The sequence below is a fragment of the Chaetomium strumarium genome (assembly GCF_033439665.1).
Source record: "Chaetomium strumarium strain CBS 333.67 chromosome Unknown B0T15scaffold_1, whole genome shotgun sequence".
Taxonomy (NCBI): Eukaryota; Fungi; Ascomycota; class Sordariomycetes; order Sordariales; family Chaetomiaceae; genus Chaetomium; species Chaetomium strumarium.
Window position 1 is genome coordinate 2,956,934 of NW_026944429.1, and position 26,127 is coordinate 2,983,060.

At 55.7% G+C, this 26,127-nt stretch overlaps 5 protein-coding genes across 5 annotated transcripts; 1 reads left to right on the forward strand and 4 right to left on the reverse strand.

Annotated features, from left to right (window-relative positions):
• Positions 1 to 66: 66 nt before the first annotated feature.
• B0T15DRAFT_488922 (translation initiation factor eIF 4e-like domain-containing protein) lies at positions 67 to 947 on the reverse strand (the record flags this gene model as incomplete). The annotated part of the gene is made up of 3 exons (XM_062866557.1): positions 67 to 555; positions 620 to 691; positions 753 to 947. 3 exons carry the CDS (start codon positions 945 to 947, stop codon positions 67 to 69), a joined length of 756 nt encoding a protein of 251 aa, XP_062726017.1.
• A 565-nt stretch (positions 948 to 1,512) lies between these two features.
• B0T15DRAFT_425546 (heat shock protein 70 family) lies at positions 1,513 to 3,978 on the forward strand (the record flags this gene model as incomplete). The annotated part of the gene is made up of 6 exons (XM_062865634.1): positions 1,513 to 1,709; positions 1,805 to 1,982; positions 2,047 to 2,212; positions 2,273 to 2,650; positions 2,838 to 3,648; positions 3,710 to 3,978. The coding sequence occupies exons 1-6, from the start codon at positions 1,667 to 1,669 to the stop codon at positions 3,976 to 3,978; spliced, it is 1,845 nt and encodes a 614-aa protein (XP_062726018.1). The 5' UTR covers positions 1,513 to 1,666.
• Positions 3,979 to 6,158: 2,180 nt separating this feature from the next.
• Positions 6,159 to 6,930, reverse strand: B0T15DRAFT_30473 (uncharacterized protein). Its single transcript, XM_062863853.1, has 2 exons — positions 6,782 to 6,930; positions 6,159 to 6,699 (listed from the first exon to the last, which is right to left on the reverse strand). The coding sequence occupies exon 2, from the start codon at positions 6,568 to 6,570 to the stop codon at positions 6,232 to 6,234; it is 339 nt and encodes a 112-aa protein (XP_062726019.1). The 5' UTR covers positions 6,571 to 6,699; positions 6,782 to 6,930; the 3' UTR covers positions 6,159 to 6,231.
• An 11,011-nt stretch (positions 6,931 to 17,941) lies between these two features.
• Positions 17,942 to 23,681, reverse strand: B0T15DRAFT_30717 (DNA-directed RNA polymerase II subunit RPB1). The gene is made up of 3 exons (XM_062863880.1): positions 23,215 to 23,681; positions 18,269 to 23,154; positions 17,942 to 18,198 (listed from the first exon to the last, which is right to left on the reverse strand). The coding sequence occupies exons 1-3, from the start codon at positions 23,569 to 23,571 to the stop codon at positions 18,171 to 18,173; spliced, it is 5,271 nt and encodes a 1,756-aa protein (XP_062726020.1). The 5' UTR covers positions 23,572 to 23,681; the 3' UTR covers positions 17,942 to 18,170.
• A 542-nt stretch (positions 23,682 to 24,223) lies between these two features.
• On the reverse strand, positions 24,224 to 25,992 carry B0T15DRAFT_517888 (SWD1-like protein). Its single transcript, XM_062868336.1, has 3 exons — positions 25,552 to 25,992; positions 24,354 to 25,498; positions 24,224 to 24,265 (listed from the first exon to the last, which is right to left on the reverse strand). Exons 1-2 carry the CDS (start codon positions 25,908 to 25,910, stop codon positions 24,445 to 24,447), a joined length of 1,413 nt encoding a protein of 470 aa, XP_062726021.1. The 5' UTR covers positions 25,911 to 25,992; the 3' UTR covers positions 24,224 to 24,265; positions 24,354 to 24,444.
• Positions 25,993 to 26,127: the final 135 nt, after the last annotated feature.

Consider the following 26,127-nt stretch of genomic DNA (forward strand, 5'->3'; position numbering starts at 1 on the left):
GCTATACCAGGTCGCCAACCTCGTTAACGACAGATGTGCCCAATCGTTCAACTTCCAGCTTCAAGCTCATACCACCATCTTCGCCTTGGCACGCGTGCTGCCGCTGTGGGCACTGTCGGTGTGACCGGAGAACTCGACCTGCTCGTTGGGCGGCAGCTTGAGGACAGTCTTGAACTGACGGCCAATCCTCATCAGGATCTCTTTGCCCTTCTCTGCCGACCGGCCCTTGCCCCCAGCGATATCGCCGTCTCCGCGTCCGGGAATATGCCGACCCGTAGTGCGTGTCCAGACCCCGATACGGTAGAAAGCCTTGCGGACGTTGACGACAACGCCCATCACCTCACCGTCCTCCTCTTCCTCCAGCGTCTCGCCGATGGCAGCAAGCATGGTGTGCAGCCACAGCTCGTCAATGTTGACCGACCGTTTATCCTTGAACTGGTATGACCACTTGCCGCCATGCTTGTTCTGCGGGTCTTCCCACTCGGGCCGCACACCTTCCTTGAACAGGTGGTAGTCCGACTTCAAGGCAAGCTCCGAGACTGGGGCGATATTGTTCTTATTCCGAAGTTAGCAAACCTGTGCGGAGGGGCCTCGACATATTGTTGGGAAGTTGCCTTACGTAGACGCCCCAAAACTCCTCCACTGACTCAAAGGTAATGACCTCCTTCAGCAAGTCGTTCCAATTGTCGCCCTGGAGAGTATTGGTTAGAAATGCTTGTTTGGTGGGGGCAGCGGCATACTCAGGGCGGTACCTTTCCACTGGCTGGCTTGGTAAACCAGAGCGTCCACCGATTCGAAAGCGGGTGCTTGACATTGAAATTGTCCTTGTCGTGGAAGACAGTGACAGTCTCGCCGGAATCCTTCGCGGCCTCTGTGGTGGTGCCATCAGGCTTGTTCTCGTCAGTGGGCGAGATCGGGATAGTGGTAAGATCGACCTGTTCGGACATGACGAGAATCGCAGATGGGACGTGTGGGATGCGTCGGCTGGGTGGAACAAGCGGAGGTTTTGAGTGATGAATTGGTTAGGATGTCTGGTTCTCGGGACGGCGAGGACTGTGGTTTCCGTAGAATTCGAGGATCGTGGCTGCAGCGGTTTGCGCAAGAAATGCGACTCGACGCCTGCTATGAGGTAGGAACGTTCGATAACGAAGGTTCGCTAAAGGTCTGGGCAAATGATGCGCAACTCAAGCTGCAACTACCGCTTGGAATGGAAAGAGCGACCTTGCTCCAGGCAAAATCGTCTTGCTCGAGAGGTTGAGGTGGCTTAGCGTGGGATGCGATTGCAAACTTCAGTTGGTCTGGTTAAAAAGCGCCAGCTGCACAAACCAACCTCGAACTGAAGTCTCGCCAACGACCTGAACTTTTATTTATTAGCGCCGTATTGCAAGGGTCTCACGGCTCAGAGTCACGGGCTTTGTCACGAGGCGGGGTTGATAAGAAACTGTCTGCTGCGGGGCCTAGCCGCTTGCTGTGTGCGAGATTGGTGGGGAAGGAGGCGGGCGGCAAGGCGGGCGGAGAAGAAAAAAAAGTTCACTGCATTTGAAAATTTCAAAATTTAAAGGCTGTCCCGCCCAGTTCTGCCCCACGTCGAATCGGTCTTTCCCTCTTCGTGCGCCAGACCCTCTCAACTCACTTCTCCCTTATCCAACACACACCAACCTTCACAATGGCGGACGAAGTCTACGACGGTGCCATTGGCATCGATCTCGGTAATACTCCCCGCGCCGCCCTCTGCGGCCACAGACCTGCCCGATCTGCCGGGTTTACATAGGGCGCTATCGCTAACAGGTGTCGCGATATGCAGGTACCACCTACTCTTGCGTTGCCATCTATGAGGGCAGCAATGTCGAGATCATCGCCAACGAGCAGGGTAGCTTCACCACGCCCTCGTTCGTCTCCTTCACGGAGGAGGAACGCCTGATTGGTGAGGCTGCTAAGAACCAGGCTGCGATGAACCCCACAAACACCGTCTTCGATGTCAAGTATGACTCTCCTTCCTGTTGTGTGCCGAGAGGGGCTGTTCGCTGACACTGTTAAACTGTCCAGGCGTCTGATCGGCCGCCGCTTCGACGACCCCACCGTCAAGAAGGACATGGAGTCGTGGCCCTTCAAGGTTGTCGATGACAATGGCAACCCTAAGGTTGAGGTTGAGTATCTGGGCAGCACCCACACTTTCTCCCCCCAGGAGATCTCCGCCATGGTTCTCACCAAGGTCAGTACTCCTCAGTAGGAGCATAGCGTCGGCACAGTCGCTAACAGCATGCGAACACAGATGAAGGAGATCGCCGAGGTCAAGCTTGGCAAGAAGGTTGAGAAGGCCGTCATTACTGTCCCGGCCTACTTCAACGACAACCAGCGTCAAGCCACCAAGGACGCCGGTGCTATCTCTGGTCTTAATGTTCTCCGCATCATCAACGAGCCCACTGCGGCCGCTATCGCTTACGGTCTCGGCTCTGGCAAGTCTGCCAAGGAGCGGAACGTCCTCATCTACGATCTCGGTGGCGGTACCTTCGATGTTTCGCTCCTGAACATCCAAGGCGGTGTCTTCACCGTCAAGGCCACTGCTGGTGATACCCATCTTGGTGGCCAGGACTTCGATACCAACCTTCTCGACTACTGCAAGAAGGAGTTCACGCGGAAGACCAAGAAGGTACGATATCTCCACTCTGGATTCAAACTCCCATCACAGAGAGAGAAAGAGAAGAGAAGAAGAGAAGAGGGAGCCGTCTTATTCACTCATCTTCACGGCCATTTTGTCCTCACAAACCCTCGCTCTTTCTTCCATTGCATCAATCATTATTTCTTTGATTTGTTACCATATACTAATAACCTTTCAGGACCTCTCGGGTGATGCCCGTGCTCTCCGGAGACTTAGGACCGCTTGCGAGCGTGCCAAGCGGACGCTTTCTAGCGGTGCCCAGACCACCATCGAGATCGACTCTCTGTTCGATGGTGAGGACTTCAACATGCAGATCACTCGCGCCCGTTTCGAGGATCTGAATGCCAAGGCCTTCTCTGGTACGCTTGAGCCCGTTGCCCAGGTTCTTAAGGATGCGGGCATCGAGAAGAACGCTGTCGACGAGATTGTTCTCGTTGGTGGTTCCACCCGTATTCCGCGCATTCAGAAGCTCTTGAGTGAGTTCTTCGATGGCAAGAAGCTCGAGAAGAGCATCAACCCCGATGAGGCCGTCGCCTACGGTGCCGCCGTTCAGGCCGGTATTCTATCCGGCAAGGCCACCTCGGCCGACACGTCTGACCTCCTTCTCTTGGATGTCGTTCCCCTTTCTCTGGGTGTTGCCATGGAGGGCAACATCTTCGCGCCCGTCGTTCCCCGTGGTCAGACCGTCCCCTGCCTCAAGAAGAGGACATTCACCACGGTTGCCGACAACCAGCAAACCGTTCAGTTCCCGGTGTACCAGGGTGAACGTGTCAACTGCGAGGACAACACCTCGCTGGGTGAATTCACCCTGGCGCCCATCCCTCCGATGAAGGCTGGCGAGCCTGTCCTCGAGGTCGTCTTCGAGGTCGACGTCAACGGTATCCTCAAGGTTACCGCCACCGAGAAGACCTCGGGCCGCAGCGCCAACATCACCATCTCCAACTCCGTTGGCAAGCTGTCTTCTCATGAAATTGAGAACATGATCAGCGGTATGTGTCCATAGCTCCTGCAGCTTCACTATATCAAGCGCATAACTAACAGCGTTTACAGAGGCCGAGAAGTTCAAGAGCAAGGACGAGGCTTTCAGCAAGCGGTTCGAGGCCAAGCAGCAGCTCGAGTCGTATATCTCCCGCGTCGAGGAGATCATCTCGGATCCGACCCTCTCCCTCAAGCTCAAGCGGGGCCAGAAGGAGAAGATCGAGCAGTCGCTGAGCGAGGCTATGGGCCAGCTGGAGATTGAGGATTCCAGCGCCGATGATCTTAAGAAGAAGGAGTTGGCTCTCAAGAGGCTGGTTACCAAGGCCATGTCCTCGCGGTAAATGACTTGACGCTTGATGGATGGATTGGCCTTTTCCACCTAGATACGGGGCGCATCGGATGGGGGATTATGAAGCCACACGGTCTAGAGCTATTGAGTGGACCGGCATACGGCAGGGCCGCGGTATGATGGGAGGCGTCTTACATCTTGATTCATGACACGGGACACAAAAGTTAGAGGGATATATCTGGCTCAAGGCTGTGTTTCGCTGCGGGCCAATTGGCAGGGGAGGAATCTATAAGAATGCTGACGACTGGGATTCTGCTCTTGCTCTCATGGACTCAATTTCCCTTTGGCGTACTGCGTGTAGACGAGGGGTGTCAGAACAAAAAGTAATTATGCCCGTCCGGGGAGCCGTTCTCTCATCCGTGCTACGTGTTTTTCTAGCTAGCATACCTACCTACCTAACGGATACACAGTAGAAACTCGCCAAGGGGTACGCAATCACAAGCAAGACACGGCCGAAACATCTCAGATGGCCAATTGGATGGTGGTGAGCATGCCTGCCATGCCAAGACGGAGCCGTGCTGATCAAGATCTGCCAAGCAAAGCCCCAGCCTGAGAAAGGTGGGGCCGAGTTGGATCTCGCTCTCAACTCCGAGATTTCGGGGGATATCAATGGCCGGGGGAACGTCAACAGGTTACGGATACCAACCGACAGATCTCACCACCTGACGAAAAATAAAAATAGCTTCTTAGCAAGTGCTTTAAGATGGTGTGATCCAGCTTTTTGAGAGATACTCTTCTTACCTTACAAATCCGAAGAACTCGGCGGTGACGGTACGGAGTATTTCGGTGCGCTTCTTTTTTGGCATCTTGATTATCAACGACCGTGGTCCCTTGGCAGCATGGAACCCTGGCAGTGTTGAGGCTGCTTTGGCACGCCAGATTTAACATTCACGGTTTCAAGGGAATGGATCTAGTGTACTGCAGTATCTGTAATTCCGAGTCCTAACGCCGGCTTCAGGAGTCTCAGGGATCTCCACTGATGAGTCTTGGGAAGGATTCACATGCAGCAGCAGCAGCAACACGATGGCCGGCTCGCTCGGGAGACATGTTGCTTGTTTGCTTCGCCACCACCCGTCAAGATGTCCCCCCGTCACAATCTCTCTGAGTCTCTGCCTTCTTCTTTTTTCTTCTGCTGCTTATCTCCCTTCATTCCCATCCTTTTCCCCGCACAGCATCTCTTGTACTATCTTGGCGTCCGCCGCCTGCCGCCTTGGCCTGCAGCGCAAAAACGACTCCCATCAAATAGCATTCATCAGCTGGACTCAGATTAGTTGGCTTTCTGGCAAAGCGCGCGTGAAGCGGAGTAGTACGCAAAATAGGCAGTTACGGAGCCGTGTCTTGGGTCCCATGCAGAAGAAGGAGAGAAAGAGAGAGAGAAGGAGGGGGGGGGGAAGGGCCTCGTTCAGGTCTCAACTGGGTGTTATGGTTGAGACCATCTCACCTACCCTGTCGTCGCTTCCTCCATTCAGAGTCGTGGACAAGCCCCCCTGCAAAACCACGGTAAGCTGTCTTATGGAAAAGACCGCACCCCCCAGACAGACGACGTGCATAAGCCCCGCGAGCGTATTGGTCGGTTGGTATTGTGAGGTCTTTATTGCAAGCCAGTGAGCATCAACTAATTGCGAGATACCGCAACAATACACTCCTCACCTCGACTGCCACGCCATCAGCCTGCATGCTGAGGAAAGTTCTGGATGTGCAAAGGGGCTTTCTTTTAACTGTTTTTGGTTCTGACCAGCTCGGACTCAAGGACAATTTTCCCCCTTCCCCAGCTTTCTCGAATCCGTCATGTTACCTGAAATGGGAAATGAATCAAGCCAAGCCAGAAACGAACCCTTGTCAAGCGTAGAAGCTCACTGCAGTGCCTTTCTCCCCTCCCCCACCCTTTGCCTCCTCAAGGAACTCCAAGCTAAGGAGGCCAGATGCGCAAGAGGAAAGTCATACATGAATCTGAGTTGGCGGGGTTGGCGAGGAAGCCGCCGGAAGTGGACACAGTTTCGCCTGAGTGGTTCAAACCACCCCCCCCCTCCCCCCGCCCTGAAGGATCAAAATGTCAAAGTGTTGAACAGCCTCGATGTTACAGCCCGAAGAAGCCGTAGAAACCCATAGAAGAACTCTTTTTTTTATTCTGGTGCTCGTATCGTCGTCATGATGTGAGAGTAGGAAAACAGGGGGAAAAAGAAAGATGCGGGCGAAGCGGAAGACCCGGAACCGTCGGTCGATCGGCGGGGAAGAGTCTGACCGCTTACTCGACCGCAACCTCGTGGAAGTCGGCCTGGTGGTCATCCTGATGCTCTCCCCAGTGGACGGGGCCGAGCTTGAGGAAGCGGAGCTTGGAGGCATCGCTGCTGAGGCTGGACGCGCGGCGCTTCGTTATGTCATCGCTAGCCCCGGCTTGCTTGGTGGCTTCGGCCAGAGCCTCAGCCGTGAGGGGCTGCTTGACGCGCTGGGCCCGGGGGTACGAGTCCGACGTCTTGGGTGCCAGGGAGAGGAAGGTGGAGGGTAGGCGCCGGGCAGCCTCCGGGACGAATTCCACGGCTTGCTCGGACAACTGGCGGAGCTCTTGGGATGTCGCGGTCGACATGGTGAATGCGGTTTCTCTGTAACTGTTTTCGAAGTAGTAGTGACGGCGAGGACGCAAAGTCTGGCTGACTGAAAGATTGTTGACGCTCTGTGAGGGGGGTCAAGATTTGTGCGTGCTTGGAATTTTGGCCTGGCAGAAATAAACAGCAGTTGCGAGAGAAAGTTGGGAAACACTCAAGAGTGAGTCGGTGGGAAGGAATTTATACACTTACAACTTGAAAGGAGCCTTGGTCGGGCACTTGCCAGTTTGTCAACCCCCCTGTTGACTCCTTCCTTCTTTGTGCTCCGCAAGGTGCTCGCATAGGGTCCTTCAAATCAACCCCTCCCCCTTCCCCCCAGGCAGAACACCGCGTAAGGTGGGTGCGTAAGATACCTTGCTGTCACTGTTTCACACGGTGCGGACGATCAGAAGGCCCGGGCGGGCCCCCTTGCTTGATTGGACTCGATAACGGGGAGAAAGGAAGTCCAGCATTTCTCGGCGAGAGACAGCTGCACGTGGGACGGTCCATTGGTCTGAGCGAAGATAATCCGTCTAATGCCTTCGGTATCCGTTCCTAGCAGTATGTACCCCGGAATGGAAAGCGCAGGTGGGAGCTGTCGCGAGCGCCCCGATGGGAGTGATCAGTTCATGATGGGATGATCAAGGCAGGACCAGATAGACTTTGTTACAAGCGGCATGTGGAGCACGAGCGGCTCTGTCCGAGTGCTGTCGTGTGCCTGGACTCAATCCGGGGGAGTTATCCAGGGCATCGGGCACCCGGCCGCGATTGATTGGACACGCGGCAACGTCGCGAAGATATACCGGACTCGGGCAATGGGACATCGGAAGCACTGCGGGGAATCCGGGATGCCTGCAATGGCCTCGGCCATGAGTTTCGCGGGGCCGTGTCTTGGGCTCAGAACCAGCTGCAATCCTATTGTCGGTATTGGCGGGTACTTTCTCCAGCCATGCAGCAACCCTGGAACATTTGCAAGATGCTCGTGGCAAGATAGCATGTTTAGTTGTTGCTTGTGATTTCATAGACCCGAAACTAGCCGGCGCAGACGGCCATCATTTGCAAATCACGAGCCTCAGCTTTGCTGCAACTGAGCTTCCGGTCAGGTGATAATGGGAGTAAGCAGGACAGCAGGACAGAACGGACAAGACATATACTCCAAGTAAAATATATTCAGGGCAAAGGGACAGCACATGCCTCAGCAGAGCAAAGAGAATCAAGAAAATACTACACCTGCGCCTACTTTACAATACTTGGAAGGGAAGGTGAACGCCTGGCTACACATCTCAAAGAACTGAGAGACATGTATAAAGTTTGACCGGCACATTGCAGTCAAGTTAAGCACTCGCTCACTGTGCATGTTTCTTCGTCCTTCAGGCCCTCCATCAAGTTCTGCCGCAACCTAGCTCGGTCATGGTGGCCTCATCGAGAATGTGGGTGCTTACTAGGTGGCTATATCGATGCGTATCACCCATGAAACACTTGTCAACACGGTCCGTCCGCATAGGAGCTTGGGGTCCATCAGACGTTGGAGCATACCGCCAGAGGAGCAGTATCACCTGAGCCTTTGCATGTGCGGCCATCCCTCCCAACGGAACGGGGGAGTCGCTCTTGATTTGCCGTGCCGGCCACTGGTCTGGGTCAAGTAGGGATAAAGCCACCACGGATTAAGCCGGCAAGGCTATCAACGGGAAGCCAACCAAAGAATCGGCGAATGTTCAGGGTAGGCTTGCTCCGTAGGCCTTCTCCTGGGTTGCTCCGCCAGCCGTGCTGCGCAACGGCCCCCTCGTAGCCTCGGCGTAGGTTGGGTCACTTGCGCACTCATGGGGGCCAACATGGTGCCCGAGGTTTTGTTCAAGATGCTGCTGTGTGTCATGTGCACAGTAGATTCCGGCCTTCAAGAGAAAGCCCAGGCCGACACAAAGTGTGTATCACTGCTGATCAGTGAACCTGGGAGGTACTTGCCTCAAGCATCGCGGGGGAACCGGAATGAGACCGAGTCCGGTTTTCTTCTCCAGATGACCCCCGGCAGAGACCTTGTCAAGAACAGGTTATGATGATGCGCGGCACCGCAAGGCCAAGGTACCATTTCCAGCTTAGGGAAGGACCGATAATCGCTGTTCGTCAAGCGAGCCTGGCCTGTTGGTGATATTGACGCCATCCAACGCGGCAAGCACACAGCACCATCAAGGGCGCCATAAGTGGGAGCCGCACGGTGGCAACACGGTCGACTGCAAACGCCCTGCCAATCGGACTCGAGCACCTTTGCGTGTGCACGCATCGTGGGCACACACAGTGGTAGTCTGAGCTCCCGGTCCTCGCTGCAGATGTGGAGACCCGTTCATGGACTACCACAGTATGCAGGCAAAGGTCGTAGACCAAGCCGGAACTGGAACGAACAGTGAGCCAAGACTCCGTCGCAAAACTTCAAGTTCGGGTTCTTAGCCGTGGAGAAGAGGAGGAGGTGAGGGCTTGGAGCCGCACCGGACACTACCCGGACTCATCGACCGAATCGCACCCGAAGAGCGAGTAGGGCGAGCTCCGCGACGATGGATAGCGAAAAGCACCCTGTCCTTGAGAGAATTGCTAGACCCCTGCAAGACACAGCGTCCGACATACTTTGACATGTCGTCTTCGTGGAGTGGCATTCGAAAATGCTGACCAACGTTGCCGGCGTCTGGCGCTTAAATTGTGCGCTGATTGGTAGACACCCGCAATTGTCACAACATAGTCGCGAAGATACTGGCATCTCTACGGCCCAACACCAGAGACCATCTCGGTATCGTTCCCACCCGTGTCGAAATGGCGTCTAGGCCTGGGTTGTGTGCGCCAGGGTATTATCGGACGTCTGACTGAGTGCCTACAGACCCCATCCCCGTTGGACGATCACGCTTCCGAAGAGTATGTGGCAGAGCAGACGCCGCGAGATGTCGTCTGTAAACGCGCAATGCATAGCCGCGGCCACTCCCATGGGTTACCGCGTGCAGTGCGTTGGTCGCCAGCCACCAAGTCGCTGGCGATGTGCGGATGGACTCCACGCCGTGTAGCTACTTCCAGTAAAGCCTCAATGGAACGTTGGGCACACCTGGTGCGATGTGCTACTGAAGTCACGGCGAGTTGAACGAGGCCAGTTTGCGCTATCCCTCAAAGCCACCCTGTCACCTCGGCTGCCATGGGACCGAAGACTAGACTTCGGTCTCCCGCAGTCGGGCCATGATACAGCGTGCGTGCTATGACCGTCAGCCGGGTACCGAGCTGGGTGGAAGAGACGAGGGATACCCTATCTTAAAGTGTTTTGCAAAAAGCGAAGATTCTAATTCAGCGAGGCCGCCATCGCTCTGACCGATGTTCACCGCTTCGAGAAGACGGAAGAAGGGTGGACGGCGGCCGGGTCTGCGGCCGGAGGGTGCCAGACGACGGGGTGACCGACCGAGATCTCTGCTCCGGATTTTAGGCCGGGGGCCCTCCTTACCGCGCCGAAAAAGGAGAGCAGGGCTGTGCCGATGAAGTCGGCCAGAAAACCCGGCCCAGCGAAGGCGTGGTCCGCACCCGGCAAAGATGGGCCATATTGGCTGCATAACGGGCCGCACGAGGCATTTTGGAGCTGAGACCCTCCCACTTCAGGTACATCAGTACCTTACGCACTGGACAGTTGTGTACACCGCGCTGGAAAAGAAAGTAAAACCGCGCGGATGGTAGTGCGTGACTTCAATTGGGAGAAGAGTAGCAGTAGCAGGAGACACGGGGAGATGTGCGCCGCCAGAGGTAAGGTAATCTGTACTTACCTCCGGCTCGTTAGTAGAGGTATCCGTACAGACGGGAGCAGAAGCCGGTGTGGGTCAGCACCGCCAGGTCGCTACAGTGATGGATACCGTGTGTCTGGAGGTGGGCCCACAGGGTACTCCCAGGGCTGTAACCGTGTAACTTTCTAGGCAGGCACGAGTGACTAAATCGGAAAACCCAATGCAGAACACGCACGCTGATTGGTCGATCTGAGTCCTCGAAACGAGTCAAAGAGGGAAGGCTAGAGTTTCTTGGGACTCCCAACTCATACACACACCATATTGAAGCCGTTTAGCAGCAATGCGGCGGCTTCATTCTGCTACAAATCCTGATTTCTCAGCCCCATTGTTGGCCTCAAGCAAGTGCGTACGGAGTGGGTGCAAAAAAAAAAAAAAGGAATTGGTCATCGAATCCCGGTTTCCTAGTCACTTATCCCCAGGGACCTGGATAACACTACCAGTTGTTCTTGTTTGTTGTCGTTGGCACTTTGCTTTTGTTAACCCAAGGAACCACCAAGTACCAAGCCCCGACGCATTTGACTACTTCAGCTCAGGGCCGGACTTGGAATTATGCTCCAGTATCCTAGTCCGGTCAAGACTCGAGAGCTGGCGCCGCCCCGTGGAGAGATTCCCATGGCTCTGAAGCACTCCTGGGCATTGAGCGTTCTTGCTTCCTCAGACGAGTCCCGATGCTGGTCGTTGATATGCAGCCTTCCCATCAGCCGCGATCAAGGTTCCTCTGCGCCTTGCAGCATGCTGCCGTGTGGCATCCATCGTCCGGATACAGGTACATGGCCTTGCCGTCGTCCTGTTTTTGGGACACTAGGGCCAGAGAGAACTATTCATAGCGTTCCCTTTCCTCTCTCCCTCCAACTCCCTCCAAGACCAACAGATAGCGGAGCCGGAATGGCACGCTTCTGCACCGCCCAACGCCCCCCACTGGGCTAAGGGGCGGACAGTGTGTCGATCTGGCTTCGTTTAGCTGCCCAGTACCACTAACCGTGATGCAGTTCGGTGCGGGAAGTCTCCCGTCCTCGCATGCCAAATTCTTGTTCACTGGCCCGTTGCTCGTTTTCGTCATAGGCTTCCCCCCTCCCCACCCTTCCCCCCTTCCCCCCTGGAGCCTAAGGTAGCTGCAGGGTGACCCGTTCGTCACCCCTCGTCGAACTGCTGCGGCCTCCCGTTGACGAACCACGGTCCGCTATCCGCTATCTCGTGGGCGTTGGCGTTGGCGTCCCCGTGCTCTTGGCAACGTGTACTGTTCTTGCTCGAGCACCCCGACAGGGAGGGTACTATGACACGGCAGGTCCAGATCGACTCGGCCATTGTTTGATACCTTTTCCCCACGGCCGAGATGAAGGGCGGCAGCATCGGGGCGCAGAGTAGGCCAGTGCCGAACCCCCCTTGCGCCTCATACTCCTGGCGGAGACCCCCGGGCGCATTCTCTTTGGCGCAGTCGCTGCCGGCCGTTGGGCAGGCAGTATGGTGTACCGCTGTGGGGTTTGCTCGCCCGTCTTCCCGAGCCAGACCTTGGACATGACCGCCCTATAGACGTGATAGGCCGCTCTACACCTTTCACCTGCACCCCCCTTACCTACTCCTTGCCACTTGCCGGTCCCGATCGGCCCACACTTGCCTACCTACTGGCCTCCCGAGCTCGCAGCTCAGAAAGGCAGTTTGGTACCCCCGCAGTGGGCGATACAACACCTGTACTTCTGCTCTCCGAGGTGTGGATGGTTACATCCCCTGGATGAAAGATGCTCTGCGCGACAGTCACACCCGTCAAACCAACCGATGTCATTCTAGTGCCATCTGCCTCGCCCCTTTTCGACCGAAAGGGCGACTGCCAACTGACGTTGATCAACGAGTCATACAGGAGCAGCGGGTCCATCGTCCTCTCCGTCGCGGACGACGTGACGAGACGTTGGAGCTCACACCAGAAAGCAGGCCCCCCGTCCCCAATCTCGGACAGAATGTCTATAAAAGGAGGTCATCAACTCCTCTCTCGACCGACTGAAGGACATCATGCTCCCTCGTCCTCATCTCGCCAGCGCATAGTCTTGCCAACTCCTCGTCGTCTAATCGCTCATCGCCGTCGCTCATACCAGCTCCAGCACTTCGACCACCGTTCGTCGAACTCGCCCATCGCAGGCCAATCTGTCAGAATGTGCATCATCTTCAGGTTCTACTACAAGGGCTGCGGTCACTACACCGAGACCATCACCCACACCGCCCAGTGCAAAGCGTCCGGGCGGGCTTGCAGCGGCGACACGGTTGTCAACGACCATCATGACGGAATGTGCGACAGCTGCCCGCACTAAGGAGAACTGAAACGAGATCCGGGCAAACAGCAGGTTGTCCGGTATGTTTGCGATGCTTTTCCTCCGCGAAGTTCAACCTTGAGGATTCTGTTGCTAACAACAAGCCTAACAGAGTCTCGCCGCTGTCTCGAACTCCTTCGAACGAGTGAACGTACAAATAGTTCGTCCGAGGACATCGGCCGGCGCAAAAAGTAGAGGCCGCAACACGGAACCTGAAGGCTCAAGCCTGAGCCGATGGCTACACATATTTCGAAGGATGTGGCTTCTTCCGGCCGACCCTCTGCGACACGATGCCTACGCTGTCACTTATGGGAGGAAGAGACTCGGCTGACATACGGGTATGGACCGTTGTTCTGAGTGGACTTGAAAACCGCTACTTTTCCTGGCTTGAAGTCGGGTGTCATATGTCGTGTCTATATTTTGTGTACGGGGTTGTGTGTACGTGTGCGGATATTCTTCTTCTCTGGTGTGGACTTTATTTTGTACTTGATTATGCCGAGGTTTCTTAGATATCACAGAGCGGGACTATGTTTGCACCACCAACTTCAGGTACCTTAGTTACGTGATTCCTCTCCATTGTCGTGCCTTCCAGGGTTCCTCCAGGGCCGAGTAACCAGCGCCTAGCTCATGTGACATGATCAAGACAAGCAACGAGATCGGATATTGTACAGCATCGGGAGACTTCTTGCAATTCGTCAGGTAGTGGAGTCCCCTTGGCTGGCAACAACTGTCAATACCTTATAGATAGCAGCGATGTCAGTCACTCCCGACGGGTGGCACCGCCGTGGCCAACTTGGTTTGCCAGAACGCGGCAGCTACGGTAGGTATTTCTTCGCTACCTACCTTGGTACAACCACGTGGAAAAGCGCGGCCCGTGAAGGCTGTCCTCCCTCGGGACAAAAAGAAGTCCCTGTGCAAGTTTTACATTCTTACTACCGGCAAAGTGAGAGTTGAGTTGGGGGACCAAGGCAAGGAGGTAGGTATACACTGACTGTCTTTTGACGAAGCCCTTCTGCAGCAACCCCGGCCCGGGACCAGTTCAAAGGGCTAACAGCCCAACCTGACCGTTGCGTGCATTGCTGAACGTGTCGCGGGAACGCAGCACTGTCCTGTCACATGAGGCCAGCTGGGCTGAGGTACCTTAGGCAATAATTCAGCGGTAGGGGGTGTAGCACCGAAACTTTGCTTCAAACCAACCTTGGAAGTGGTCCGTGCGAACAACCACCTGAAACACCCTGGTCTGAGGAATCCCAGGGGCCCAGGGCGTCCGGCAAGTCGCGTCAACCGAACGCAACAAATCATGGATGTGACATGTCCGACTCCTGTCCGATGGGGGAATGCTCAACATCAGCCGCACGCAGGGGTTCAGTTGGCTCCGTCAGTTCATACCTTCCACAACTCAGGCGGCCTATGGATTGCTTGCTCACGGAGTCGATGCGTTTTATTTTGCAGGGCCGTTGTCGGTTTGGTCTGTTCCGGCAAATCTCGACCAAGGCCCGCGCCGCCTTCTCGATCAGACCTTGGTCCACGTTCATCGGTGATCACGGCCCGGCAAGAACGGTATCTACATAGGTCCTACACTAGGTAGGGTCATTCAATGAAACCGAAATGGCCATCTCGCCTCGGCGCTGTCAGTGTGACCGGGTGCGGTGGCCTTTGCAGATAGCATCACGACCGCCGACTGCCCTGCTGCACTGTGCCACATCAAGTGCGTCTGCATCGCGCTTACAGTCGCCAATCACAGCTGACCCGTGAGTTGAGAGACGGCAGGTAGAACAAGGTGATGAAAGACTGCGAGGGAAGGTGTCGTGCATGCGAACTCCTGCCTGTCCAAGACAGCAATGGCCATGCGAAGGACAAATTCTTCTGGTGCATGTCGTTAACCGGCTCAGACGCGGGGATCTTGTCGTTCCATGGACTACCAAGGGCCTTTGTAATCTTATCCGACCAGGTTTAGTCTGGCTATCGGTATCTAAATTCGCTCAATCACACTCCGAATAGGCCAATCTCCAGCTCGCCGAACCCCCAAGCCGCTAGTGTAACAAAGGTGTGTACATACCACCTTCTCCAAGCTAGAGAGTGCAGCCTTGGCCATACTACTTCAGGGAATTTGTTCGCAAGCATCCACTACTGGCTACTGTCACGGAGGTGTGAACACTTTGTGGGATCAAGGATGAACCGTTCACCTCAAGACTTTTACAGAGAAGGAAAGCCGCTTGATCTTCGCACAGGAAACACTATGAGTCCTCTCCGGATCCTACAGCAGAAGAGTTGAAAGGCTGAAAGGCTAATGTTGACTTACGGACCGGCAACTCCCGCTACATGACATAGGGCTGGTTAAGCACACAACGGCTCTTGATGCCAGGAGAGGAAAGAGGGCCATTTCGTGGTGAGTTGCACAGCATAGTACCCGGTCCACGCCGCAGCAGCAGCAGCAGCAGCACGAAACACTACCTCCAGCAGCAAGCTCCAACAGAAGAATCGGCCCTCGGTCCACCCATTCCACCACTTGCTGCCTGCAGTGGTGGTGCCCGTCTTTTTCCATGAATCCGAAATATAACACAAATGATCGTACCATGACTTCGGAGAACCTTCGCACTCGGAGCTATCCAGCCGTGAGCCAGGACGTCACCCGACCCGCCCCTCCAACCTTATGAGTTGCCCGACAGGGCCAAAAAGGGGACCTCACGGGTCAGCCCTGCCATCAATTGGCCGATGCTGCCCTTTGGACACACATCACTCATATCACCCGGTACTAACGTCCGGAACGACGGGACATGACTGGATCGATGGGAGATTGCCGCTAGCGGGTCCCGATTCTTAAGCGCAGCTTGATGAGGGCTACCTGACGATGCCACAGCCAATCGGGCTCCAAAGGAGGCAAAGACCCTCTTCTACGCCGGAGGTAAAGTACAGATCATTTCCCGCTGGACTACCCGTAAATCACCGGGGAGGGAATAGCGTCATGTTGTTGGCGACAGACACGCTCGACAGCCGCAACTTGCCAGCAATACACCCTGCCACTCAGCCTGTATCTCTCAAAGCAGGTACCTTGGCAAAGGGGAGTACATCCCGAGTACATTGCCAAGGAAGGCCAAACGCTGGCACGGTTACCTGAAATTCCTCCAGTCCATGACGGAAGGTACCCGACGGCATTTCGGTGAGCACGAGGTGCTCTACACATACAGTTACAGAACGAATCTTCACAGCCTCTCAATGTCGCTCTACCGGCGGAGCAGGCAGAACAAGGGTATCTTTCATCATCCAATGATGAGCGAGTCTTGGACCCGACAGTTTGGTTCGCAGGCTCGGTTTGGCCTGTGCACGAAAGACCTTAAGCACTAACAGAGACGTGTGTTCAATACTAGTGAAGCTGCTAAGGGGCAATTTCCCAGGGCTAGGGTGTGTCTCTAAAATGACGGGATCTGCACACTGCGGGAACCGCACGGTCCACGGTTCACGATTCCGCGATCGCTAATGGCTCAACGTGCACTTCTCCCATAGCTTCACCAACAAGCAACAAAACATTCAGGAAGAACACCTACCTCTGAAGTCTATCCTCATTCGTGTCAGCGGAAATCACCGCCAGTGACTGAAAGATTTGTGACAATTTTAGCTCCACTTTAACCCTGGCGATTCCGTTGATTTCCAGAATGAGGCTGTGGGCGAGAGACTAGGCCGCACTGTATGCGGCCATCGTGACAATGTTCAAGGCTGAGCCTCGCTCGGACCACTATCTTCAACACCCGATTCCAAGATGATCACTCATCGTCGAATATCGAATCAAGACAGCCCCCATGGCCAGCAGAAGCCATGAAGCCCTCTCTGCCAAAGCTGTCCACCGCAGCGACCAAGTCAACTTTGGGCAAGCCACCTAGGTGCCTGCCATATGATCTTCGAGGTGCATTAGCCCTGCAACGTAGCCCGGTGAAACCGTGAAACGCGAGGCCTCGACGGCATGGACTTACTGTGGACTACATGGGCATGAGTTATCACGTCAATCTCGAAAACCGACCAGTTGATGTCCAAGTTGATGCCCAGCCTGCTAGCACCACTCAATACTATCCACCTGCCTGGTCCATTGACGGCCCCCCCCCCCCCCTGCGTGTTCTTTTCTCTGGGCCCGTTCTCATTTTTCCGTGCCTGTCCTGTTTTACCTAGCCGTGCGCGACATCATCGCGGTACGAGATGGGGGATGTGCAGTACCACCTCGTGGTGTGATACAGCCAAGGGGGTTCGAGGAAGACTAGACAAGGCGTGTACAGTACAATACCCTATCGTACCTAGTCGGTACCAGACACGAACCCATACTCCATAGCATGGCGACATCTCCCACGTCCGAGATACACGCCATACACAAGCAAGCTACGTACCCGGTACCCAAGTCTCCAGCCCAGCCCAACGCAACCCCCTTTTCCCCCTGCTCTGTCCCTTACTTATCCGGGATTGAACCTGACAACCAAGCCATAAGCCATAGGCGTGGTAACGGGGGCACCACCAACCAACCACCTACCCGTATTCACCGAAGCAAGGGGAAGGGACTGGGAGAGAGAGCGGCAGGCAAACCAGGCAGCAGCCCACCCGAGTGGGAAAGCAATGAACCAACTCAGGTCGCAGTTCACCATGGCAACGTGACGCTGACCACTGGGGGAACAAACCCCCTCCCCTTTCCGAATCCAGAACGGCCACTAAGGAAAGGAGATCGATGAACCCACCCCCCCATACGCACCCCGTCCCGCCCCTTACCAGGTATGTGTAGGGTATCTTGTTCAACAAGCCCAAAGCAGAGTGACTCCAAGGATGTTGTGACCAGAGGGGAAAGAAGGACAGGGTCGAGCCAATCCAAACTTCCACTCCCCGGCTCTCACTCAGGTGGAGACAGGAGAGTATGGTCTCCCTGGTAGTGGAATACTTCTCCCAGTATTCATGCGACGGACTCGCACAATGGCCAATGGCGACCAAGTGCTGTCTGTCTGGCTCTCTGCCTGCAATGTAACTTGTACATACAAAATCATTACACAAACCGGGCCTTCAGCCCTCGTCATTCCTTCTTTCGTTCGCTCTGCCTATTCTCGGCACACCTCAAATGCTAATGTCATCAACCAGCCCTAGCCCATTCCGTCAACCATTGATCGCGCGGCGACGGCCCCCTTTGTACAAGGCCCAGTCCCTAACCAATCTGATGTCGCGGGCTTTCGCTGATATGTGATCCCCCTTCCCGTCCCATGCATTGGCGAGAGTGGACCTGAACAGAAGAAATGAAAACGGAACATCTCTAAAGAGTTATTTTTGTATCCCTCTCTCAACCGGACGAGGCAGGAAAATGCTCCAAAAACGAACCAGCAAAAATCGCAGGGAAGGAGTAAAGAAAAGGGACGCTCCAACTATGCACATCCACCCCCCGAAAGCAAACTCGAGACGGCCTCAGTGCCGCCGTCATCTCTGCCCTGGGCAGCCGGTGCCCTGCGTACCTGTGTCCCGCTTCACTTCGAATGAGCATTCTCAATCATTCGTGGGAGAAGTGGGTGAGCTACAAGTAGGACGTTAGCCAGCTGTTGGTGGGATTAGGGGCTATTGCCATATAGACAGGTACGACTTACTACTGGTCAGCACCGCCACTGGACGCGCCCCGGCCCGGCGTCCTTGGCGAAAATGACGGTGACGTCGGCGAGTACCCCGGACTCGTCGGCGACAACTGCTGCCCTGGCGACCGCTGGAACGACGGACTCGTCGGCGAGTAGGCGTCCGGTGACGTGGGCGACCAGGTGGGCGACGCCGGCGAGTACGAGGGCGACGTCGCATGTAGATTCGGCGACGCCGGGCTGTAGGTCGGCGACGTCGGGGAGTAGGACGGCGACGTCGGCGAGTTGAACTGCGCAGGCGACGTGGGGGAATAGTGCCTGGCAGCGGCGGGTGATGCGGGCGAGTAGCTCGGCGAGGTCGGGCTGTAGCTGGGGCTCGTCGGGCTGCCGGGTCGCAGCATCGGCGACGTCGGCGAAAAGGAGGGAGACGAGGGGCTAAACTGAGGACTCGACGCGTACTGTCCTCCGGCCCCGATGAGAGGCGAGGTCGGCGAGTAGCCCGCCGGAGACGATGGCGAGTAGCCACCGTAGCCGAACGGCGACGTGGGCGAGGTGGAGAAGGGGCTCGTAGCACGCGGGCTCGTGGCGTAAGGATTGACTGTGCTCGAGCCAAAGCCGCCGCCGTACTCGGTGTTGAAGCCGCTCGGGCTGTCCGAACCCGCACCCTGGATGGGCGAGAAATTGCCCATGGTCGGGGAATAGCTGCCCAGATAGCCGTTGTCGGCCATCGGCGACCCGGTGTCGTACGGGGTCGCGGCGCCCTCCAGCTGGGTGCCCTTGATTGTCATGCCGGGCATCAGGCCCATGCGCGAGTTGTCCGAGATGACGGTCTCGAGCATCTTCGGATCAAGGAGCACCTCGAAGGCACCGGTACCCATGGGCGCCATTTGGCCCAACATGACGTTCTCCGAGATGCCACGGCAGTCGTCAAGCTCGCCCACGGCGGCAGCCTCGAGCAGGATCTCGACCGTCTCCTCGAACGAGCAGCGCATCAGAGCGCCCGTGTCGGCGCGGTTGATACCGTGGCGTGTCACCGCCGCGATGCTGCCGCGGTACGTCATCACATCGACAAGGAGGGCCAGGTGGCGATGGTTCACATACGAACCGTCAAAAGCAAGCACCTGCGTCAGCTCTTGCAGTAGCGCTGTCCGAGCTGCTTCGATACCGAAGACATCCACGATCTGATACAGGTCGTTCGTGGATGTACGTTTCGTGTCGACCCCGTCGATGGTCAGGACCTCTCGTAGAGATGTGCCCTGCGTGTCGAGATACCACTCCGAGCATTCGGGTGCATCTTTGTTGGCTACCTGAGAGCCGTCCGCCTTCTCAACCAGCTTTGTCCCCTTGTTCAGGAAGGCACGCTCAATGCCCACAACGCCACGGAGCGTACAGTTGTCAAGTAGGTGCTTCTCCAGTCGCTTCAGCATCACGTCATCCTCGATGATCTTGTTCCCATCCTCGTCTTTGTCGTCGTCTTGGCGGATCACGCGGATGCGAAGGACCATCTCCTCCGCATTGTTGTCACTGAAAATGACCGCAACGTCCTTCTTGTACTCTTCCTTGATCCGGTGCGCCACATCTTCCACGCGCAGCCCCTTGTCCAGCATCTTCTGCCGGTCGAGAGTGATCCTCAAAAGCCACCGTGATTGGTTCTCGATTGAATCCTGATCCGATGCGTCAGAGATCAGGAAATAAGATTCGACCATATCGAAATCCTCTGGGATGTTGGTAGACGCGATCTCCGGATCATAGTAGATCTCCGTGACCGCCGTGACGGAACGGAGAGTGGTGTGCTCGACCGCATTACGCAGCCTCTTCGCATCCTCTTGCGTCGCATTCTCGGCGTCCAGATACACGACCATGGACGGCGTCTTGATATCCTTTGCGACGTTGAGAATCTCTTTGAGACGCGGGACACCAAGAGTGACGTTCTTGGACGACACACCAGCGAAATGGAAGGTGTTGAGTGTCATCTGCGTGGCCGGCTCTCCGATGGACTGTGCTGCCAGAACTCCGACCATTTCTCCCGGGGCGACCATGGACCGAGACCACCGGTTCTCCAACTCGCCTAAAACGTGTTCGAAGGCCAGCTTGTTGAGCTTATGCTCGACAGCGAGACGCTTGAAGGCCAAGCGGGACCGCAGCTGGATCTTAAATAATATTGTCGAGTTATAATCCGCCTCTTTCGAGATCGGATCGCTACCTCGGACCACAACCATCCGCTCAAGGAGGGCTTGAACGGCGGGGATGACATCCTTGGGCGTGAGGTCGCTGCGATGAGTGTCATCCACCTTGAAGAGCTTCTTCGCCGTCTCGATAATGCGGGCCACGTTGAGCGGGAGCTGCATGTTATCCTCGGCCAACTTGCGGCGGTTGATCTCTCGCACCAGCTTGCGATCGGCGAGGAGCTGCTCATATTCTTGGTCCAAAAGCTGCTGCACCATCGGGTCGCTCGCCATCTCCCTGCCGTACTCTAGGGCCTCCAGAGCGGGGCCGGAGCTCGCCTCGTCCATCACGTCCAAGCGGAATCGCTTGTCGAATTGCTTATTGGACAGGTTCATGTGGTCCATACGCTGTTTCTCAATAGCGACACCGTCCAAGCCATCTTCACCGTAGATGAACTGAATGATATCGCCAAGCGAGTTTCGCACCGTCCCATCGTAGTGCGCCGCAGCATCCTCAAGTGCTTTCACGAGTCGGCGCTGGATGTACCCTGTCTCGGCCGTCTTGACAGCAGTATCAATCAAACCTTCTCGCCCTGCCATGGCGTGGAAGAAGAACTCAGTGGGAGTCAAGCCCCGGAGATATGAATTCTCCACAAAACCTCGAGCCTCAGGGGAGTAATCGTCCTTGGTGAAATGTGGCAGAGTGCGGTACTTGAAGCCGAATGGGATACGTTTTCCCTCAACCATCTGCTGCCCGACCAGAGCAGTCATCTGAGAGATGTTGATCGCGGAGCCCTTGGACCCAGAACGCGCCATTGTGACGGCATTGTTGAGATCCTTGAGACTCTTCTCGGTCGTGGTACCGGCTTTGTCGCGGGCCGTGTTAAGAGCCGCCGAGACCTTGTTCTCAAAGGTCTCTCGGATGTTCATACCGGGCAGCGGCTCGAGCTCGTTGTTGGTTGCTAGCTCTGTCAGATGGGCAACCTCCCCCTTCTGCTGATCGATGTGCTTCTGAACTAGCTCGATGGTTTTCGCATCAGGGATTGTGTCACCGATACCGATGCTGTGTCCGTTATGCAGAAGCCAGTAGTTGACTACTCGCTGGCAGCCGTTGAGGAAATCCATAGCCCCCTGCGGACCAAGTTCATTGAAGCACAGGTGGACAATGCCACCTCCAGTGGCACCCACGCTCTTCTTGGAGAGCAGACCAAACATAACTTCTCCCTGTTGAATGAGGAGTCCATCATCCTTGAACGGATGGTCCCTGTCCGGCTGGTCGGAGTTCATGTGGATATTGATTATCTTCGGGATGATCATGCTGATGATCTGCTTCCCGGTCCACCGGGGCCGGGGCTTAAGAATTGCCGGGAGAGGAATAATGCCATCCCAGTCTGGGACCCAGAGCATGACGTTCATCACCTGCTCCTTGGTGAGGAACACATCACGCCGGCAGAGCTTGTACACGCCAGCTAACGTGTCCTGGACGATGCCCATCAGAGGACCGTTTCTCTGCGGCGAGACGATGTTGAGAGGAACCATGCAGAGCTCCTTGACTTCTGCACGAGTCTCCTCAGTCTGCGGGACGTGCAAGTTCATCTCATCACCGTCGAAGTCAGCGTTGTAGGGAGAGGTGACCGACAGGTTGAGCCGGAAGGTGGAATAAGGCATGACTCGAACTCTGTGACCCATCATGGACTCCTTGTGGAGAGACGGTTGACGGTTGAAGATGATATAATCACCGTCAATCAGGTGCCGCTCCACCTTCCAGCCGTATTCCAGCTGAATGCCGGTCGCACGCCGATGGTACCGAAGATCGATACGAGTGCCATCAGAACGAATGATGAACCTGGCGCCCGGATGCTCATTGGGGCCGTTTTGAACGTACTGCGTGAGCTTGGCGATATTGTAAGGCGTGACTGTTTCGGGGTATGTCAAGATGCGGGCAATGCTTCGCGGCACGCCGACCTCGTCGAGGGAGATATTGGCATCACCCGTGATGACAGTCCGAGCCGAGAAGTCGACACGCTTTCCCATCAAGTTGCCTCGCAAACGCCCTTCTTTCCCTTTGAGACGGGCACGGATAGCCTTGACAGGGCGACCGCTCTTCTGCAACGCCTGAGGCTGACCAGCAATGTCATTATCCATATAGGTGGCAACATGATACTGGAGCAGATTTTCAAAATCCGTGATGATGTGTTGTGGGGAACCCTCTGCAATAGCCTGTCGGACGTTGCCGTTGGCACGGATGATATCACCAAGTTTGTACGTCAGGTCGTCTTCGTTTCGCAGACCCGTTCCGGTGCCGTCCATCGAAATGCTAGGACGAACAGGTGGGGGAGGAACTGGGAGGACGGTAATGATCATCCATTCCGGACGGGCTTGCGAAATGTTGAGCCCGATGTCAATCATCTCCTCGTCCGACATGCGGCGGAAGATGTTCAGGGCCATCTCTGGCGTGATGACCTTTTTCTCCTTGTTCTTGATACCGTCTTCGTCCTTGTGCTCGTAATGGGCCCATAGAGTAAGGGCCTGCTGGCGGATAACGGGCTGAACGTTGCCGCATCCGCCATGGCCGCTGAGAAGCGGTGCCGAATCACCGTTTGGATTGAAATCCCCATCTCCGGCAGCCTTGGGTGGGTCGTTATCACAGCGCTTCTTGGCTTTACAGATGTCCCAAACCCGCTTGAACCGAACCTTTGGGTCCCGGACTTTCATGGCGGCAAGGTATTGCGGGTCAGACTGGTCCAAGGTCAGCATCAGCCACATCGAAGACTACCCGGACGGGTAGAATGCACTGACTCTATCAGCCAACACTTTGCCACAGTTGTGGCAGACCACCTCGAGCAACTTCTTTGTTCTCCTGATAAAACCAGGGTGAAAGACGGGTCTGGCCAGCTCGATGTGACCGAAATGGCCTGGGCACTCGGACATGTTCTCTCCGCAGGTCTTGCATTTGAACTGTCTGTCGACTGAACCAAGAAGCGGGTCGTTGAGACCACCATCTCGAGGCTTCGTCCGGGTCTCATCCATGGTTTCCGGATAGAGAATGTGGCACACACTCATGCCCTTAATCTCCTCGGGGGACAGGAGCCCAAACTGGATCTCCTTAATCGTCCGGATTGGCGCGCTTGAGTGCGCGAAGATGAGGTTCGCCATCTTTGATGATTTTTTCTCGTAATGCAAGAGAATGCCAAAATCCACTGAGGAGAGAAAATATTACGAGGAAGTTGGCTAGAAACTCGGAGCGAGTGGCAGTATCTGAAGAACGCGGGTCGAGGGAGCGTGGCGGTGATGAATCGCGCGTGCGATTTTGGCAACGGAACGATTCCGGCGAAGACGAGCGTAGAGGTTATTATATGCGTCGCCACAGACTTCGATGACGCGTGCTCTGCGTGGCACAGTGCGCGATGCTCTTGTAGCCTCCTCCTCCGCGCTTCAACAGGCCAGCGGCCCGAGGCAGCGAGACTCAAAACCTGACAGCTCCAGTCTCGTTGCGATACGGGAAAAAAAGGGTCGGTCGACTCGTAAATCGCAATCCTACGTTCGATGATCTCGTCGGAGGATGCCAGCGACAAGATTCCAGCGATTCTTGACGGGATTTGCGATGCGGGTGTGAAGTTTGTTGAATGATGGTTTGGGGAAGGAGGCAAACCTGAAAAGTTCGAGCGGCTCGGCTTGACAAAGCAGCGCGGTCAGCGAGGCGGTCCAGGCAAGCTAGGCTAACCGCTTTCAGCGAGACCCACTCCGGAGCTGGATGTGGAGGCAAATCTTGGATACAAAGAGTGATCTCAATCAATGCAAGGTTATAGAGACAATCACTGACAATTAATAAGGCTTAACGTACCCTAAGGTAGCGCATTCTTTCTGTGAATGGAGCAGAAGCCTCTTCCCCACGCCTTTGGCATTCAAACGGAACTTACTAACACTTGACATCATAGACAACATGGTTCAACATATATGTGGTATTGTGTCTCAAGCTTACCAAATTGTCCTGGCGATTGCCTTCATTGGGGAACGACTGCATTCTATTCACTTCTTCTTTCCCCGACCTCGCCCAGTACCAGACGTTCTCTTTCCGGCTTTCCTCTCTTCACCTGTGGCTTCACCGTCCTCTTGGTCCCCGGGGCTTTTCCTCCGTAATGTTCCGAGGGACACGTTCACGAACTCTTCTTCGCTGTCCGACTCCCCTAGGTTGAATAGTATAGGCATGCGGAACCCGTCTACGTCCTGTCCGTGTCCACCGCCGTCCTGCACAGTCAAGACATCGACATCCTCGTCCTCCTGGTCGAGCCGCCGCTTTTGGATTTCCTCTTGGGGGTGGATATCGAATTCATCCTCTTTCTCGATGTACTCGACGTTTTCCTCCACCTCCACAAAGTCGGGCGCGAGGGCCGACCATCGCTGAGGGCTCGTCACGGACCAGATGTTGATCCGGCCGGTCTCCAAACCGCATGCCGCTAGCAAAGCTCGGTGTGGGTGCCATTCAATGACGCCCTGCTCCTCCTTCGGTCCCTCCAGCATGCGGACCAGGCTGCCGTGTCCGCGCTCCCAGATGTAGAGTTCGTGGTTATTGTAGGTCGACGCCGCCACGTATTCGCCGCTAGCGCTAAAGGCTACGTGATTCCACGATAGTCTATTTACCACGTCCTGAAATTTGTGCTCAAGCGGTATTTGTATGGTGTCCGGGTCGAGGTCTGCCGCTGAGAGGTTGGGCACGTGAAAGGTTCGTATTATCCGGTCCTGAGCGTTCACCAGCAGATCCTTGCCGGACTCAGTGAGCCGGAGGGTTGTGATAATCCCGCTCGCTATCTTCTCCGAGTAGATGATATCCCGCGTCCTAGCATCGATGATGTTGAGGCGTCCCTTGGTTGTGCCCGCCAGAAGGTGGTCCCCTTCTGCGGTATAGATGATGGCTGTGGTCATGTGCTTTGCGTCCTCCTTCGCTTGCTTCTCTTTTAGAGCGGCATCGGCGTCCGTGTTGGGCCGTTTCGGTACAGAGGGGAGAATGTATCGAACGTCGGTGGAGTCCGTGATATCAACGAGCATCGGCTGGTCCTCGAACAGGGCTGCAACAAACTGATTGCTACAACACGTCAGCCAACACAAGTAGAGAGAGCATTCTGGAACTGAACGAACTGGTTCCATGGATGGAGCTCGGCCCCATAGACGGGGGCCCGGAAGCGAACCTCACGATGACGTTTCCCGTCCTGTAGGTCCCAGAGGATGGCCTTCCATCCTTGACAGGCGGAAAGCAGATACCGGCCGCACCGTGACCAGCTCAGTGAGGTTATGTTTTTTGAATGCCCTCTGAGCTTACGCGCCACTCCCATAGTCTCGAGATCCCAGATGACGACGGTGCCATCAACGCGGCCCGAGGCAAGGAAGTCGCCCTTGCGGTTGAATCGGACGCATGTCGAGTGCCCTGACCGGATGGTGTTGGTGATATTCTCTGGGTAGTCCTGGAGGAGGTAGTCGTCAGAAAGAAGGAGGTTCATTGCCGGCGTAGCATGTCTTGATCAAATTGCGGCTGGTTGTCGCGGCAGGGCCGCGGTGGCGGTGCGAGCAATTCCTGGGGTTGCTGCAAGGCTAGGAGCCCCACTGCACCGGGTCGCGGCTTGGCCAGATCGCGTTCCTGCACGGACAGGGGGTCGACGGCAGACCCGCCCGAGCTAGCGAGTTTGCGGTTAGTTAGTAGGTAAGGTACCTTACACC